General features: G+C 50.0%; 1 protein-coding gene across 1 annotated transcript; it reads right to left on the bottom strand.

The window, feature by feature from the left end:
• Nucleotides 1-517: 517 nt before the first annotated feature.
• HHEX (hematopoietically expressed homeobox) lies at nt 518-10,099 on the bottom strand. Its single transcript, XM_085606141.1, has 4 exons — nt 9,569-10,099; nt 4,435-4,613; nt 3,956-4,006; nt 518-1,542 (listed from the first exon to the last, which is right to left on the bottom strand). Exons 1-4 carry the CDS (start codon nt 9,915-9,917, stop codon nt 1,309-1,311), a joined length of 813 nt encoding a protein of 270 aa, XP_085462267.1. The 5' UTR covers nt 9,918-10,099; the 3' UTR covers nt 518-1,308.
• Between the last annotated feature and the right edge of the window lie 8,321 nt (nt 10,100-18,420).

The following is an 18,420-nucleotide window of genomic DNA, read 5'->3' on the forward strand; positions in this document are numbered from 1 at the left end:
GAAACACTGAAATTGGCAAGTGATGGTTAGCAGAGTAAACCATAACTCGCCCCCAATGAACTGCTTATGGCTTCAAACATGTTGTCATGGCTGAAGTTACATTACAAATGACAACAACGACGGCATCGGCTGTGACATCGATGGCGTTTCTCCAGAAAACCAGAGGGTACTCATTTCTGACAAAAATAAGCAGCACTTTTAAAGGAGTGTTAAATTATTGTAAACAGTGAATAATAGGAACTCTCTGGTGTGTTTTGTTGTTAAGAGAGGAGATCTGGGGGGTGCTCACCAAACCCTGTGTAACGATGTGATATGAAAATAAAGCGCTGATGTGGCACAGGTGTGGTAGGCCCTAATGGAGGCAAAGAACGTAGGCCTTCTCGCTCCCCTTTTGAGTAGTGAACCATAGTTGGGTCCAGTGGGCCTCTAGGTGCCACTGCAAACATTTCATTAATGATAGCTGAACCAGGGCTGCAAGATAACGTTTCTGACATTGGGATATGCAGGAAACCACACGTTCGACAGATTTCGGATTTATTCCAGTAACTGAACACTGGCATTAAATATCATTGTTTGGAATGATAAAAAATATGTACACAATACATACATTCAGGAGAAATTAAACCACTACACTTCCAAAGCATAATGATTTTATGCCCACTCTGTGGCACCGTCGAAGCGGGTCTACACTGAGAAACCACTGTTGGCACAGTCCTTTCCTTAGGGTTTTCCAGCCGGGGAGAAAGGCGCACACGTGTTCACGGTACCGTGCAGCATTCACCACCAGCCAGCAAGGCACAGACCGAGTTTGACTCTGGGGAAAACAAAAGCACTTCCAAGCTGGGGCTGCAGATTCCATGGTGTGTAAAAAGAGTCTACTAATTCCAGAACATAGAATAATGTTGTCACGTCAGGCATTGAAAAGTGATCAAGGCACAAGGAGTGCCCACCGCATCCTGGTGTATGGAGTCCTGTTTGCAGGTGGGCATAGGAGGTACATACAGGCCTGGCTTCGGTTACTGTTCCTGGCAATGTCTTGACAAATGTCCTGTACGGTGGCTCACTGAAGCCAAAACGAGCCCTACAAACAAATCACGAGTTGATATAGTCAAACTAGAAAATCAGTCTTTGTACAAAAATACTACTGCCATCGTTTTTACGATAAATACAAAAATCCTCTGTACAAAATATAGGCATTTGAATGTACAAGAAAAAGCAATTGTCCAGGCTGCGTTGGTCCCTGGTGACAACTTCCCACGAGGGTCCAGCTAAAGTGCAGGCTGAGAGGGGTCTGTCCAGTCCCCATGGCTAGTGGGCCGCCTTGTAGTAGCCCTTGTCACCCTCAATGTCCAGCTCCTGGTCCGAATCATCGGAAATGTCCGAGTCTAGCTCCTCTGGGGAGCCCGGGGAGGGCGAGCGGCGGACACCGCCCAGGGCGAGGTCTTTCGTTTTCATGTCGGGGGGCAGGCACCGCTCCTGCCTCTGCTCGCAGGGACTGTCCGCAATGTCAGACTCGTCTTTTTTACTTCCCTGGGGGGTTTCCTAAAGGTAACAGAAAAAAAAGCTGATTTAATGACAAGAACAGTAAAACCAATGGATTACAGGCGCCTCATGTAGAGCCCGGACCCCCCAATTAGTCCCCAGCCCCAACCCCAGCACTCCCACAATCAAACTTGCCCGACCAAGAATGTGGGTTGAAGAATGGCCATGTTTAATAACCAACAGATAACATTACTTCATAAACATAAACATGACAAATATTCTTTAAATCACTTCATCAAATCAACGTTACATTTTTACATATTTACAGGGGTAACCTTTGATCATAACCACCGGTTATGAATTTATCTACTTCCCCCAGCACCAAGGGGCCCTCAGGCTTGACCCCTCTTACTGAGAACCACGCAAGGCGCAACCCACCTGCGTCCTTGAGTGGTGAGCCCCTAGCCCTTGATCCTTGTCCGTCCTTTCCGGGGCCCACCCCTCTACCACCAGGCTGTGAGGAAGGCGTTCGTGACCTGGCGCCCTTGCTTCCCCAGCCGGTGTCCCCATTCTCTCTGCGAGGAGCTTACCGTCTCTCCCCTCAGTGCTGGCCTCGGGAGTATGTAAGTATGCCTCCTGTTACCCCAGAAATCAATGTTTTGTGGTCTAATTTTGCCATAACCTACCCCAAGCCTCTAAAACCAAGGGACGGGTGGGTGGGAGCTTGCCACTGTCCTCGTCCAGGGGTCGGCTGCAGGTGAAGAGAGGGCGAGCCAGGTAAGACCCGGGCTAAATAGCCCTTACCCTGACTCCCCCCCTTCCGGGCCAGGCCTGTGACCGGAAATACGTCCCGGCCTGACCCGGAAGGACTTCGCTAGGCCAGCAGCCTACCGGGCTGCTGGCCAAGCCCCAGAACATAGAAACATGGGGGGGGGGTGGCTTGGGGCCTGGGGGGCCGTGCCCTAATGGCGCGCTCACCCAGGCTCGCGCTTCTCCTAGAGCCCAGACCCCCCAATTAGTCCCCAGCCCCAACCCCAGCACTCCCACAATCAAACTTGCCCGACCAAGAATGTGGGTTGAAGAATGGCCATGTTTAATAACCAACAGATAACATTACTTCATAAACATAAACATGACAAGAACAGTAAAACCAATCGAGAGCATCTGTAAATAACGTTAGTCTGAGCACATGGGCCGCGAGGGACACTATTTGCTTATCAATTACAAGGCCTTTTCGACAGAGTGCTGTGGTACAGCGCCCCGAGTACACCAGACCCGCGAATGAAGCGCTACAATATCAATAGATGTCACGCGCAAGAAGGAGTTCGATGTCTCATAATAATTTACACTGAGGTATACTTTAAAACTTGGTGCCCATCTCGACACAGCTGAATTATTAGGGTGCCCTTTGGTATGGGGAAACTGCAGGGGCCGTACACATGCCGCTTCAATGATTCGCCGTGCCCTACAGAGCAGTGTAGTCAAGTCTGATGGTGCACCTGCCATAGGTTTTGCGTCCACAGTAGAGATGTGGGTCCAGCCCCCCCCCCCCCCCCCCCCGTTCGCGGAGTAGCCAGTGTGCCCCCGTTCAGTATCTTCACTGGAGTGAGCCGTGTGCATTTATTCACATTACACCCACCAAAAGAACTGTACTGCAATGGGGGTGGGGGGGGGGGGGTGTGTGTGTGTGTGTGTGTGTGTATGTGTGTGTGTGTGTGTATATATATGTATATATATTGGTATGTGGATAGATAGATAGATAGATAGATAGATAGATAGATAGATAGATAGATAGATAGATAGATAGATAGATAGATAGATAGATAGATAGATAGATAGATAGATAGATATCAATCAGCGCAATCGAATATACAAAGCGCCCATTGATTTTTGAATGGATTACAGGCGCCTCATGTTGTCACCGTTTCTAATTAATAGTTTTTCCTCGCTTTCTGCCACAGTGTCACCACCTCTACAAACCGTTAAGTCACTGGGGGTTGCTATTAAATAACACCCACCCCCCGGCTGGAAATCGTGTCAGAAGAGCAATGCCATCAAGTGCAATTAGCCCCGGCGCTTCTGGGGAGATACCGTCGATTGTCTCGCAGGCAGAAACGAGATTACTGCCCGGCCTGTTTACCTGGCAGCATCAGCAGCGGCCCTGCCCCGTCGCCCTAATTGGCCAATTAAAGGAATCAATAATATTCCACCGAAGCCGGGCCTGGTAATGCGCCGACAATGCCCTTATCAGGACGGTGAGTGGATGGGGACATGTGGTTTGCTGAACAATCAGTGTGCGTGTAATCGGCGCAGTGTGGACGCAGCTTTTAGCATCAGTGCCGCCTGAGCGCCCACCGGGGCCCGCCGCGCTCTGTGTATCTTTACCATCGAGGTGGAGAGGTTAAACAGCCTTCAAATGACTTGTGCACACACACACACACACACCTCCCTCACTCACTCGCGCGCCCCCTACCTGCTTCAGCCGCCTCCACTTGGCCCTGCGGTTCTGGAACCAGGTCTTCACCTGCACAGAGAGAAAGGGACCGGGTTAACAATGTAGACTGCGACACGGGCCCCTCAGTGAAGGCGCGCGGCTTCTTCTTTGGGTTCACTATTAAGATGGATGGGTGCGTGGGTGGGGGGGTGAAGGATGGATGGATGGATTCGTCTATCTGTGCGTTCACTCAAACTGGATATAAGGATGGGTGGAGCTCGAATGAAAGGTGGATGGATGGATTCATTGGTGGGTTCACTCGTAAACTGGATCGATGGATGGAAGGGTGGATGGATGAATAAATGGTGCGATGGATGGCAGGATGGATCAGTGGATGGGCGAAAGGATGGATGGATGGATGGATGGAAGGGTGGATGAATGGAAGGGTGGATGGGCGAAAGGATGGATGGATGGATGGATAGCCGGATGGATGTGCATGAAGTAGCTCTTTGCCTCACCTGTCTCTCACTGAGCTGGAGCACCTTGGCCAGGCGCTTCCTCTCGGGAGGGGACAGGTACTTCTGCGTCTCGAACTTCTTCTCCAGCTCGATGGTCTGGTCGTTGGAGAACCTCACCTGCCCCCCTTTCCTCTTATGCAGCGGCCTCTGGATGAAGGGGCTCCACAGGAGGGGCTTACCTGCGAGGGAAACACTACACGTTAGCTGTGTGCATTCAAACCCCCCAGAAACTGCGTCATAAATCATGGTACATTGATCAACGGGGCCAGGCGGCGGGAGTGGGAGATGAAAACACGGGTACAGTTAGCAGCGGGCACAGGGACCCTGTGAGAGCCTGAGGTCAGAGTGCACGTGCACTGGCGCTGCGGAGTCTGGGCAGTTACAACCCTGCACATGAGGAGTGGAGTCCCTGAAGTATAACCTCCCTCCACTGCGCCAGGGCTGCAGAGCGTCCCTCTCCGAGGTCTGCTGAGCTTACCCCAACCTTACAGCCCTCCATCCATGGCACACCGACCTCGGCCACCTCAGGGGCCACTAACCCCCGCCTGTAGCCCCCATCCAGGGCACATCGGCCTCGGCCACCCCATGGGCCACTGACCCCCCCCGCCTGTAGCCCCCATCCATGGCACATCGGCCTCGGCCACCCCATGGGCCACTGACCCCCCCGCCTGGAGCCCCCATCCATGGCACATCGGCCTCGGCCACCCCAGCGCCTACTGACCCCAGCCTGTAGCCCCCATCTATGGCACATCAGCTTCGGCCACTCCAGCGCCTACTAACCCCCGCCTGTAGCCCCCATCCATGGTACACCCCAGGGGCTCTGGCAACATTTCCGCCAATGTGTTTCCTGAGGGCTATCTGGCAGACACAGACTTGCTTCCTCCTGCCGTTGTACACTAATACCAGGAACTCAGTGCCCCGGCATCCCTGCAGTGCCTGTCAGCCACTCTGCACACCCGCAGCTCCGGCCAAGCGCGGGTGAGTGGCTTTCAGAGTTGAACGCTCACCGCTGACGAGTAATGCGACCTTAAAGTTCGAACCACGGCATGGCTGACTGAACCCTCCATGATTCCGAGGTCTGCATTGGCGGTCTACTTGTAACATGCATTAGATAAAGCCCTTACTTAGCGTGTGAGGTAGGGAGTGCTTTTTTAAAGTTATTATTGAATGAGTGTGCCTCAGAACTTGAGTCTGTAGCCACAGTTACTAACGTGGACGTAAATGCGGATGATTCCGGTGAGGAGTGGTTTGCGGTGTGACTGTATCTGATCCATGGTGGTAGTGTCTGCTTTATTGTAGCACTTCAGATACAAATCCTGCCAGGCGCCGAGGTACCCATGGACTGTCGGATACAGTGCCATAAATGTTGGCTTCTGCCTGGTTTAATGCTGCAGGGTATGCTGCGCTGAGGTGCTCGTCTAGCAGCTAATATTGTTATTGTAACTTAATTAAACTGGTTAGAGACTGACAAGCAGCGGCCATTAACGCCCAATCATAATATTAATGATCGCCTCTGCTCAAGCACTGCTAGTGCATTTGAGTCACCGTGTTTTCGTGTGTTTTCTGTCTGAACAGCTTGAAAGACTGCATTGTTTTTCAGGATTTCGTTTGCGTCAGTGCCCAGCCGGGCTGCTGCGAAAACACACAGCCCCACAAAAAAATAGGAAGCGGCTGGTTATTTTAGCTGCAATAAACTCCCATCCAACACAGAGGAAATGAACAATATCAGAAAAACGGATCCCGGCTATCAGAAGCCGAGTGTTTCCTGAATTTGTCTGTATTGAGGATGTCGATAAAATAATCAGCAGTGTGCACGACTCCCGGGGAAGAGGCCGGCAGGAAAACACTTAACAGCTTCTGAGAGCAGATTTACTCCTATCGAGAGCGCAAGGCTTCCGGCCCGAGCGGAAAGAGGCCGGGCCCTGTCACTGAGGCCCCTCCGGAGGCGAGGGGGCATGTGAGGCTCGCAGAGGACCAGGGGCAGGCCGTGGGCTGTGAGTATACTGAGCGCTGGAGGGACCCTAGAAACCGACTATTACTAGACCGAGGGCTGGAGGGCGCATAGAAACCGTGCACTATTACTACACCGAGGGCAGGAGGGCGCATAGAAACCATACTCTATTACTGTACTGAGGTCTGGAGGGCGCCTAGAAACCATGCTCTATTACTGTACTGAGGGCTGGAAGGCACCAAGAGACCATGCACAATTTCTATAGTGAGGGCTGGAGGGCACCCAGGCACCGTGCACTATTAGTATCCGAAGGGACGGCGGAGTGTGCCTAGAACCCATTATTACTGTACTGAGGGCTGGAGGGCACTTAGGCACCGTGCACTATTACTATACTGAGGGCTCCAGGGTACCGAGCACCGAGAGACCGTGCACTATTACTATACTGAGGGTTAAAGGGCACCGACAGACCGTGCACTATTATTACACTGAGGGCACCGAGAGGCCGTGCACTATTACTATACTGAGGGTTCGAGGGCACCGAGAGGCCGTGCATTATTACCACCCTGGGGGGCGGAGTGCACTTAGAAACCATGCATCATTGTACTGCGGGCTCCAGGGCACAGGGAGGCCGTGCACTATTACACTAAGGGCACCTTGTACTGTACTATACCGAGGGCTGGAGGGAGCATAGAAACCATGCATCTACTGCTATGCTGCCCGTGCTGTTATTTGCCTCAGGGCTGGAGAACAGCTAGAGACAGCGCACTATGACCTGACTCAGGGTTGGAGGACACCGCATTCCATGCGCTATCACTCAAACTCAGATCTGCACGGCACCTAGAGAGGCTTCAACATTGCTCCACTGAGGGCACCAAGGAACCTCTCTCTGTCGCTTGCACCACCCAGAGAGATTGTCTCTAACTCTCACAACTCAGGAACAGAACTGTTTTCACAAGAACTCATAAACCTGTTACATTTGTATTATCTCACACTCTCACAGCACGCAGAGACAGATCTATTTTCACTACTACACCTTGAAGATACTTTATAACTCAACCCCCCTTACAAATAAGAGACAATTATTTTCACTACTGCTAACAACTTAATTATCCCTGACTCTCACAACTCATTGGCTAATACATTTTCACTGTTACTCGCACCTAATCTACGACTTTGTTATCTCTAATTCTCACATTTCCGTGTTAGATTTATTTCCACTATTGCACAAAACGAGGGTATCTAGCGCTAACTGCCACGTGCAAACTCAGATGCAGAGATATAATATCGCCACTACTTATAAACCGGATTTAGATGTATTCTCGCACTAATACCTAAACAACATTACTTACACTCAGAGGCAATGTATGCACCCTCTCGGTATTACTTACAATTCAGATCCCCATATCTTGGTCTACCTCACTATGACTTAAAACGGAGAGAGCGATGTCATATTCCTGAGTTGTATACGTTTTGTCAGATATGGAGGGAGACGCACGGATTAGGCCCTCTCACTACTACGTGCAAGTTAGAGACAGACTGATTCACTTCCACTAACAGAGGGACAGTTTAAGATTTGTCATTCTTACTTGTAACTAAGAGGCCGCTTTATTAGCTCTCACTGCTCGCTACAATTCGGTAAGTCTGGGGAGTTTTCACTTCTCTTCACAACATAGCGTCTACAAACGATTCGCTTCGAAGTGTGCACTATATGCAACCTGTGAATAATCGAATGCACGAGCAGTGCCAACTTTGTCAGCCGTGTGTGCCCGGGCTGTAAATCTTCCACCACAGGGACAGATTGTGGGGCTGTCTCTGCTGCCCACACTGAATACATAGCACCTTACATAAGACAGTTTTGCTACATCAAGAAGCGCTACGCTCTGCACCCTGCATGCATGTCACCAACTCGAACTCAAGTGTTGTTGTGTGTATATCACATACACCGCCATGACTTTGATGGGAGAGGGGGGTGGCAGGAGGCTTCGCCATATTTACTTCATTGCAAATTGAGGCCTTTATCCAGCACTTGTTGCAGTTCAATATGCTAACAGGAAACGCACCGTAGGTATGATGTGAGTCCGCGGCAGTAGTCATAAAGTGCAGTGCCACTGTTTATTGATTGCTTTCTAGTATCGAATGTGCGTAAACACACACTACAACCCTGCCAGAAAGCAGAAAGACAAGTAGGTTCTTAGCGCCAGTCTCACAACTGTCCACGCTGTACAGGCAAAATCTGGTACACGGGAGTCTAGTGTTCAATGTTTCTTAAAACAGCAAGGAACCTGGGTACTCGCTCCGCCTCTACTCACACACTTGAGATAATAAAGAAAAGAACAATGTGTGTGGTCCGCAAATCAAATGTGAAACACACCAAGGGGCGCAACGCAGGCCCATGTCGAGGGCGAAGGGGCATTTAGCTAATAGTGGTGACATATGGGAGGTTTAGGGGCCCCATCGCATTCTGTAGAGTGGTCACCATTTTGCGTTAAGACTCTGAACACACAGGGGGGCCACGTGCTCTGTTTTTCTTGTAGAACAGGGTGAATATAATTTTGAAATCTTAAAGTCTGACTTGCCAACAGACATTTGAAGTCATTCCCAGCAACGTTTATAGGCCCACTCAATTCTTTTTTTTTTTGGCAACGAAGGGAATTGTATGTATGCAGGTTAAGTGATTTGACATAGTTCATACAATTTTGGGCCTGTGTAATGTATTGTACATTACCCGTTTGGACTTCCAGTAGGAAGGATGCCCTCCAGTGGTGTCTTCGTTATATTGGAATAAAGCTTCTCAATTTACTACAAAGTACCACTCCTCGTTCTCAACTTTATTTGATTGAAGCTCAACATCTCAGCCCGCGGTCAAAAAAGGTACAATTAAACCACATCTGTCCCCTTTAAATATCTCTGCCTTTTGGATAGTTTGCTGTGATAGTACGGTGACTGTCATAGTTCTGGTGCAGCAAAACTTCCAATTTAAAGCCCCAGTTACATTGTGACAGGTGCATATTGGGTTCTTCCTGGACCTACATCTTAGTGGGGCCTAATGCAGACCAACTGAAAAACAAACTATGACAAACAAGTATTTTCGAGAGGCTTCTAGGGCTGGGCAGAGTCAGGCTCCTCGCAGGTTCCTGACTCTGTCCCAGGCCTGTGCGCAGCAGCTAGAGCGCTGGTACTCACCCAGTGGGTCGTGACGGAGCAGAGCCTGCGTGTAGTCGCTGAGCGGCCGCGGGAAGGAGTAGAGATGCCCGGAGAAGCCGCCACCGCCGTAGATCGCCGCCGGGTGAGGGCCGAACGCCGGGTGAATGGGGGTGGGCTCGTAGATTGGGGTCCGGTAGGAGGGCACCAGGTGGTTGCTGAAGGGAGAGTTTGCAGAGTGCAGCCCCTGTGGCACCGAAGAGCCCCTGCCCAGAATGTCCTCAATGTAGAAGGGTGTGGGGTGTGCGGGGGGCAGCGGGGTGGGCGCGTAGAGCGGAGCTCCTAGCCCCGGGGGGCAGCCGGGGGCAGCAGGGTGGTGTTGGTACTGCATTGCACCGAGGAATGCCTTCCACGGGAGAGCCCGGCGGAGGGGAGCAGTAGCAGCAGTGCTCGAGTCCCACAAAGTTCCGCACTGTGGTGTCAGTCAGTGGTGCAGGGTGTCCAGGAGTCCCACAAAAGTCAGCACTGGTGTCCTCAGGCGGCATCCGTCAGTGTCCGGGACCGCCTCTGTCCTGGTAGACTTCTACCGCCTGTGGGCGGGGCCTCGCTGCGCTTCCTGCCCCGCCTGTAGCGGATTGGCGCGGGCGCGCTAAGTACCGCCTTCGTTTGGTGAGTAAACTCCCACGGCGCCAATCAACAATTCTATCAACCTGGCGGCGCGTGCTCAGGTACTGCTGACTGACAGCCCGCGTGCCTGTGCTGCCAGGGAGACGCTCCCATCACATCCCAGAGGGGATATCAGACAGCTCAGGGGCCCTATGTGAGAGACACCCTGCTGCTCTCATCCCGGAGGCCACCAGTGACAGGCCCTTTCTTTACAATTCAGAAGATACCCTGCTCATAGTCCATGAACACCAGTGAGAGACATCCTGCGAGAACATGCCTACTCGATTTCACGAGGAGACATTGAGGGTTACTCTTATTACGCCCCATGAGCATTATGAAAGAGAGAGACACCCTCCCTGCTCAAAATCATAGGTGTAGCAAATGTTGCTGCCTTGTTTGTACCCTTATGCAGTCAGGAAAACTGGGGCCCCTGTATGCGTAGTAAAATAAAGCAATACTCAGGGTTCCAGGAGCCCTTGACGCTTCTGTGCGCCGATGCCACGCCCCTACAGCACTATTAAATGTGTCTGGGTGATCACGAAAATACACTTGACATTATTTGTTTACTGGAACGAGGATACACTGTAGACCTCACCTCACATTAAAGTCTCACGAGTACTCTGTATAAACACCGTGTCTCTCTTTCGTGATCACTCTGGATAACTGCTCCCTCTCCGTCAGAAGTTACACGGGGGCCCTGTGTCCCCATGCACATTTTTAGAGTAATATTGCTGTGACGTGTGATATTTCCCTCAGGAAAAAAAATCACTCTTTGGGCGCATGATGTGTTTCCACGGGGGCAAGCCCTTTTGCATTTCAACGTCGTTACGCCAAGATGTGTGTTATTTTTACTTTACAACGGGTATTGTTACGCTTTGCTTCTGATCAGTCAGCATTTCCATGCTTTTGCTATTTTTTTTTACTATACTCCGATTTCAACATTTTAAGTTACCATGCGCTCGTGGCTTTCTTCCTTCTCCTTTTCGGTATGGCTGCTTTAGTTGTATATTTAAACAGTTTACATTAAATTATTCGTTAAATTATTATTATTTTCTACTGAGCACTAACCGAGTAAGCTAGCATTTTACGTTTTGCGTCATCGCGTCATGTAGGTCTATGCAACACTTTCACTTGTGATTTAAAGTGTCCCCAATGGGCACATTTCTTGCAAAATGCAATTTGAGTTTGCCTTTGTTGCCGTTGGCAGGTGTTTACATGCCTGTATATTAGCTGGACGCAGATCCCACGCCCGCAGGACACAGCCCGACGAATACACATTGCACAACACACTTCAAAAGTACTGTATCACCCGGACACAGAGGGCGCTTGGGCTCCCGCCCTTGTAGTTCCACGGAAAAATAGTGGATTGCGCACTTCTGACAGAGAATGCCGCTCCTTCATCCCGAGTGCGCCCTGTGATCAGTTCAACAAGTGTGAGTGACCCCGGAGCTGCAGACACACACTCCCCTGAAAGGCATGCGTCAAAACATTACAAGTCCTCAAAACACACGAAGCGCAACAGCCGCTCGATGAATCACGTACGGTGCTCGTCCTGTGCGTTTATTATTTATTTAAATGTGCTTGTTAGTGTGCTTGTTAGTGCAGATGTGAAACGATATCTCTTTTTTTTAGTTAAAAACGACAAGAGCATTAGAACGGTTTTACATTTCATTCAATACATCCAACACAATAATCTACGTTGATAACCAGCCGTGATAACCATATGAGAAATTCAGTGACTGTGCACACAAGCACCAACACACACCGATTGCTTTAGATATTTTAAGAGCAAGCAAACAGTGCGTGAAAAAGACGTGATAAATCCGTTAACCACAAGGTTTGTGAAGTTGCTTAAATCCACTTTTTTTTTATTTGCGGGGAACAAGATCTCCGGTGATGGGAAGGGTAAACTTCTTCAGACAAGTTGGTGTGATACATAAAGTGCACGCGCCACGATGTAACTTGTGTGTTTATGGTGTCAGGTAGCTTCGACGGGGCTCGGTTTTATGACTGCAGCGGATCCAGTTGATTGTCTCGTCCATGTTCCACTGACACAGAAGACAAAGCGCGGATTGTGCCAGATCCCGAGCGCAGCCTGGGCGCCTCTGGTCAAAGGTAAAGTTTGTTCCTTGCCGCCGTAAAAGGGACTCGGCTTTTGTCGGGCGCCACCACGTGTCATCCCGAGGAAGTTCAAGTTCAGGTTAATTCAAAGCCCGGAGCCCGCAACCCGGCTGCGTCAATGCTGCGTCATGCTGGCACCACGCGCCCACCCGCAGACCTGTACCACAAACCGCATCTGCGCCACGGCCACGCGCTTTGTTGGACACAATTCCCGCGCAACAATATATCTCGTTTGTTAATCCCCAAACGGACGTAAAACATTCCAAAGTCACGCTTGTTTAGTACGAGTTTCCAGTTTAATAAAGTTTGTTAAAGAAGCAAGCTAGAAGAATGAGAAATTTAGAAGGATAACGATTTTTGTGTGAATTCTAGGTGTTATTATTATCTTCATCATCATTATTATTATTAACGTTAAGAACAATAATAACAACAACAATAATCATCATAATAATAAAATCATTCTATTTTTAATTATTATTATGAATACTACTTTTTAAAATGTATATCCGCCCATTTATTGTTCCACTACAAATGAGGAAGATGCTTCCTCTTTTGAGAAGAGCAGCCTAATTCCTTGTCACAATTATAATAAAGAAACATGCATTATGCTGTACCACCTGCTGAGGGCGAGGGTCCCATATGCCGCCTCTCACTGGCTTATTTAATTTTATTTATTTATTTTTAATGTGATTTTATGTAGCGCGAACTGTACCCGAAGGTGTCAGCGCGCTTTACACGCGTCTGTTTCTGCCAGACTACAGCTCCTTACTGCAGACACTCATTCACTGTCAAGAGACGCAGTTTAGCCGAACTAAAGCATGGGCCCTAGAAGGATAGGGCACGTTGTCTGCTTGAACGGTTTGAGGGCAGCCGTACAGCACTGAACCCGTCTCCTAGGCCGCTGGCTGGATCCGACAGCAGGGGGTGCGCTCTGGTTTATGACACAACGTGGCCCAACAGCCCCCTCCCCGATATGCAGGGCTTTAAGTGGGCGGGTCTCACCGGTGCTGAGCACCGGCAGTTATTTTAAGGAGGCCTCGAAACGGGTCTCTATCGGTCTCTGTTTTGTGCTCTGGCACAGGTGGTCCGTTTTTTTCCGGACTGCAGGGACAGCAGGCACATCCATGTGCGCCTGCTCACACTGCTCACTTCTCACTAGTGGAGAAATGACGGCATGACGTCATGCCAGGTGAGCGTTGTAGGGGAAGGGAAATCCTTTAAAAAGAGCATTTTCTCTCTGGATCTCTCTGGATTTCCCTTCTCTTTTTTAAACTCTAGAGCAGCAAAAATTGTCACGGTGTCTGTAGAGTTGCGCTCTAGCCTTCAATAGCGTGATGACGTAGACGCGCGGCGGCCATTTTGTAGGCCGTTAGTAAGCGCTGAACACCCGCAAACGAGTCGGAAGTTCCCTGGCGCTCTCCTGGCATTAGAGAATGTTAAATGGAAATAAAGCCTATAATTCTTAATACCTACTGTGAGTTCTGATGCTTCCTGCCCAGTACACTTACACACTACAAATGGCGACGAGGGCTGGGATTTGTAAAGAAGAAGACCGAAGAGAGCCTGAACACTAAGAGCACGTGGCCAGGAACCAGGGAAGCAGCACTATAGACCCACACAGGTATTCAGGAGGGAGAGCGCGGCAGAGGGGACGCTTGGGCCTCAAGCACCACTTATAAGGTGCATACACCTCGTGATCGCACTGGGCGAACCCCACAGCCACCAGCAAGAGCCATAGCCACGAGGCACAGGGGGGAGCGACACCAAGCCACAACCAACCAAGACAGCACACCACTTGGCAGGCTGTGTGGGGAGGGCCGTGATCCTTTCAGGCCACTGAAACGAGCGACAGGCTGTCCAGGACACGGGCACGGGGGCACACGAGTAAAGCGGCCCTCTAGGCACCAGACGGAAGAGGAAGAGGGAGGCCCTGGCGGAGCAGGCAGAACAAAGTAGAGGCGGCGGAGCGGCGGCACACCAGAGCCCCCCACGCCAGCAAAGACAGAGCGCGCCTGGCAGTCCAAGGGGAGAAGACGAGTCACCGAGTGGAAGAGTGGAAATGTGCGCCCAACCATCCTCACTCACGACACCAGTCCCCTTCCTACCCAAACATGGAGAACCGTCGATGAAATGGGAGGACTGGTGTTGTGTTTTGTCTTGTGTCCCTGCGCGGACACCATATCACGTGCGCTCTTGGGTGTCACCTCTGGGCACCCGTACGGTGAGGAGGTCACCAGCCGTCAGCTGCCGTTGACAGTTGACAGCTGATCGCCCCCCGACCCGCACGCTGTTCTTAGTCCAGGACGTTCCCTGGACCCCGTGTTGGTTTACTGAATAAATACTTCTTCTGCCACTACTTACTGGAGTATTTACTTTACAACTGGAGAGAATACTTCATGAATTATGTAGAAGCCCTGGAAGACGAGGCAGGAGAAGCATTCCCCAGCAAAAGGAAGAAAAGGATTTTGCTGCAAATCTGGGACCGGAAGGAATCAGAGTATTTCAGAACATAGTCCCCACGCCGAGGCAGGCGGCAGATGACGACGTGTTCCAGCACGCAATAGACAACTTAAACAAGCACTACAGACCAGCGGTATGCACGTCCATAGATAGATATAACTTCCAACAAAGGAAGCAGGCAGAAGGGGAGTCCATAGACGAATACGTAGCGGCATTGAGGAAATTAGCCATCACATGTAAATTTGGCACGTTGCATGATGAGTTCATCAAAGACCAAATAGTAATGCATACCACCAACTCAACGATACAGGACAAGTTGTGGGTCAACAGAGACGCGACATTAAAGGAAGTGATAGCCATGGTGAAAAAGGCGGAGCTATCGAAGAGATGCGCAGAAGCAGTGAAAAAGGAGGCTGCCCCGAGGCCCATGGTGAACAAAGTCACGGAAGCAGAACCGCCCGAGAGAGGCAAAGGAGCAGCGGGGGACACAAGGACGCAGACCAAGTGGACGCCCAGACCGGCTCCGGCGAGGAAACCGGGCTTAGAGGGCAAGAACATGTGCTACAGGTGCGGCAGTCTGGCACACCCAGTGTACGACAAGCGATGTCCGGCCTTCAAAGCCAAATGCATGTTTTGTGGAATAATAGGGCATTATGAAAAAGTATGTCGCCGTAAGCAGAAGAAAACAGCCGGCAAATATATCGCACAAGAGGAGGAGGAAGAAACGGAAAATGGGGAAGATGACGACAGAGTACTATGCATAGACCAGGGGTCTTAAAAGTGTGGGGCGCGACACCCAGGGGGGCCGTGACGTGATGGAAAGGGGGTCGCGCATTCCCGGTCACACTTCTGCACAGGCACAACAAGGGATTCAGCCCCCCTCCTCCCCCGTAGTGTGTCTCAGCTCGAACTGCTGTGGGCTCCGCTGGGCTGTCTGCAGTCTTATCTCCTGAGTTTTTCACAGGTTGTTGAGGACCATTTGCAGATTTACATACCTTTTGTAAAGTGGTTACTGAGGCCTAGTTTTTTTTTCTAGTTCCAGTACCCCCTGGGCCCCAACTCTGCCTTTCCCTTACATTTGTATTTTACAGTTACTGCATTAGTGTGAGAATGCATTTCATGAAAATAAATATAAAGTAGGGTTGCAAGAAGAAAAATACCAGCCATTTGATGTTTAAAGAGCCTGCAAAGGCCTCCTCTTGACACTAAATGGGATTGTAAATAAAATCATGTGCATTCATTCATAGTGTGACTTTTCTGTCTTTGTTCCCTTTAATTATCAGTCATGGATCATTGAGGCAGCCCTAGAACACAATTAAAAGTGCTTTCTATTTATATTTGCTGTTCCAAGTACACACAGATGAGTGCTGAAATATACAGCTTTAGGTGACTGCTTATTTTTGTACCGTCTGGGACATCAAAATAATGAGCAGGCAACCCTAACCATAGGACTGGAAGTGTGTTGCAGGATCAGCATATTATTTATTTCCTCCACCCTCGATCCCTGATTAATGTCATAATAGCAATAGTTTAACTTATATCTTAAACCCTACGCTGCCGTCAATAATATGCTTAGAAATGGTTATCAGGAGGGGGTCCTTACGACTGAAAATGTTGACAGGGGGGTCTCGGCACCCAAAAGTTTGAAGACCTCTGGCATAGACGAACACGTACTGGGAATAAGTTGCAACTGCTCAAAGAAACCACAATGTGACCTGGTGATAGGAGGAGTACCTATACAGATGTTAGCTGATTCAGGATCCCCCTACACCATAATACAACGCAACGTGTGGGAGGAACAATTCAAGAAACGCATAGGTGACCATCTGGAGCCTCCGGATATCCGCCTGGTCACCTTTACAGGAGAACCCATCCCGATGGTGGGATACCGCCGCCTGAAGTTTGAATTCAAGGAACGACACGCCAGTTGCAAGTTATATGTGGCAGAAAAAGGCCCATCGGTCCTAGGATGGGTAGACCAAGGAGATTTAGGTATACAGTTGAATCCAAGTGGTATCACACAAGTCTTAATGACCGGTGACGAAAGACGACCAGAGACAGGGAAGCTGAAGACAGAGTTTCCCAACGTGTTCGGGGGCAAAGTAGGAAAACTAACAAAATTCACGCACAGGATCGATCTCAAAATGGATGCTAAACCAGTGTGCCACAAGGTGAGGAACATCCCGCTGGCCATCAGAGAACAAGTGCAACAAGAACTTCACAGGCTGGAAGAAAACGGCATCATAGAACCGATAACGAGCGCGGAGTGGTTGGCTCCATTGGTGGTCGCAATGAAACCAAATGGAAAAATACGTCTATGTGTGGACCAGAGGGAACTGAACAAAAATATCATCGTAGAACGGTTTCCCTTGCCAAGGATAGACGAGATGTTAGCAAAAACCAAAGGAGTGAAGTGGTTCTCGACAATTGATCTCACGTCCGCCTACCACCAGATCGCACTACACCGGACCTGCAGGAAGCGAACATCCTTCATAACTCCCTTTGGTTGCTACCAGTTCCGCAGAATGCCATTCGGACTGGCCTCGGCGCCAGCCGTATTTCCGAAGTTGATGCACAGAATATTCCGCGACGTAGAAGGAGTGCAATACTTTCAAGACGACATCCTGATAATGGGCATGGACAAAGCTGACCATGACGCCAAGTTGTTCAAAGTTCTACAAGTGCTGGAACGCAACGGACTCACGGCAGAATGGGAGAAGTGCCGGTTTGGGATGACGTCAGTCACGTATTTGGGGCATGTGATCAGTGACCAAGGCATCACCCCCAAACAGTCCAAGGTCAAGGCGATATGCGATGCTCCCCCGCCAAAGTCCAAGGAGGAAGTTAGGTCGTTCCTAGGCATGGCCGAGTTTTATAGCAAATTCGTACAGCACTTTGCCACGAAGACACACCACTTGCGACAACTTCTACGGGACAAGACCAGATTCGAGTGGACTAAGGAAACACAAGAGTAGTTCCAGAGGATAAAAATGGACATCAGCACAGCCGTCCCACTGAGTGGATATGACCCATGAGCCGAATCAGTATTGACTACAGATGGCAGTAAGCGGGGCCTGGGAGCAGTCCTTATGCAGGAATCGGAAGGAGGAGAACTGTCCACCCTCAGCTTCGCATCCAGATCGCTGTCTCCCACTGAGCAAAAGTACAGCATTATAGAAAAAGAAATGCTGGCAGTAGTCTGGGCCATGGACAAGTTCCGTCAGTTCTTATGGGGCACGAGATTCAAGCTGAGAACGGACCACAAGCCCCTGATCAAAGTCCTCACATCCTCAGGACATGCCACAGCGACACCCCGCATTGCGAAGATGACGTTGAAATTGTTGGACTACAGATACGATGTGGAGCACATCCCAGGACAAAGGAACAAAGTAGCCGACTACCTTAGTCGAGCGTCAGCCATGGAGGAAGCGCCCAAGGCGTCTGAAGACGAGGAAGTTAAAGTGGCATTCATGGAAGATCACGAACGAGTGATAAGTGAGCAAGAGTGGAGGGAAGCGTACAAGACAGACACAGAGATGGAAGCAGTCAAGCAATGCATTATAAGAGGATGGCCGGACAAGAGGCACATGGAGGCAATGCTCAGGAAATTCTTCGAAGTGAGAAAAGAGTTGTCTGTTTGCGATCAA

This window comes from Triturus cristatus, chromosome 1_2 (genome assembly GCF_964204655.1).
Source record: "Triturus cristatus chromosome 1_2, aTriCri1.1, whole genome shotgun sequence".
NCBI lineage: Eukaryota > Metazoa > Chordata > Amphibia > Caudata > Salamandridae > Triturus > Triturus cristatus.

What these genes read in the sequence shown, in the direction of transcription:
- HHEX (XM_085606141.1), bottom strand. Translation starts at nt 9,917, where the DNA reads ATGCAGTACCAACACCACCCTGCTGCCCCCGGCTGCCCCCCGGGGCTA. An exon ending in TCCAGCTCAGTGAGAGACAG is followed by an intron (nt 4,007 to 4,434) that starts GTGAGGCAAAGA and finishes CTCTCTGTGCAG; the next exon opens with GTGAAGACCTGGTTCCAGAA. An exon ending in AGTGGAGGCGGCTGAAGCAG is followed by an intron (nt 1,543 to 3,955) that starts GTAGGGGGCGCG and finishes TGTTACCTTTAG; the next exon opens with GAAACCCCCCAGGGAAGTAA.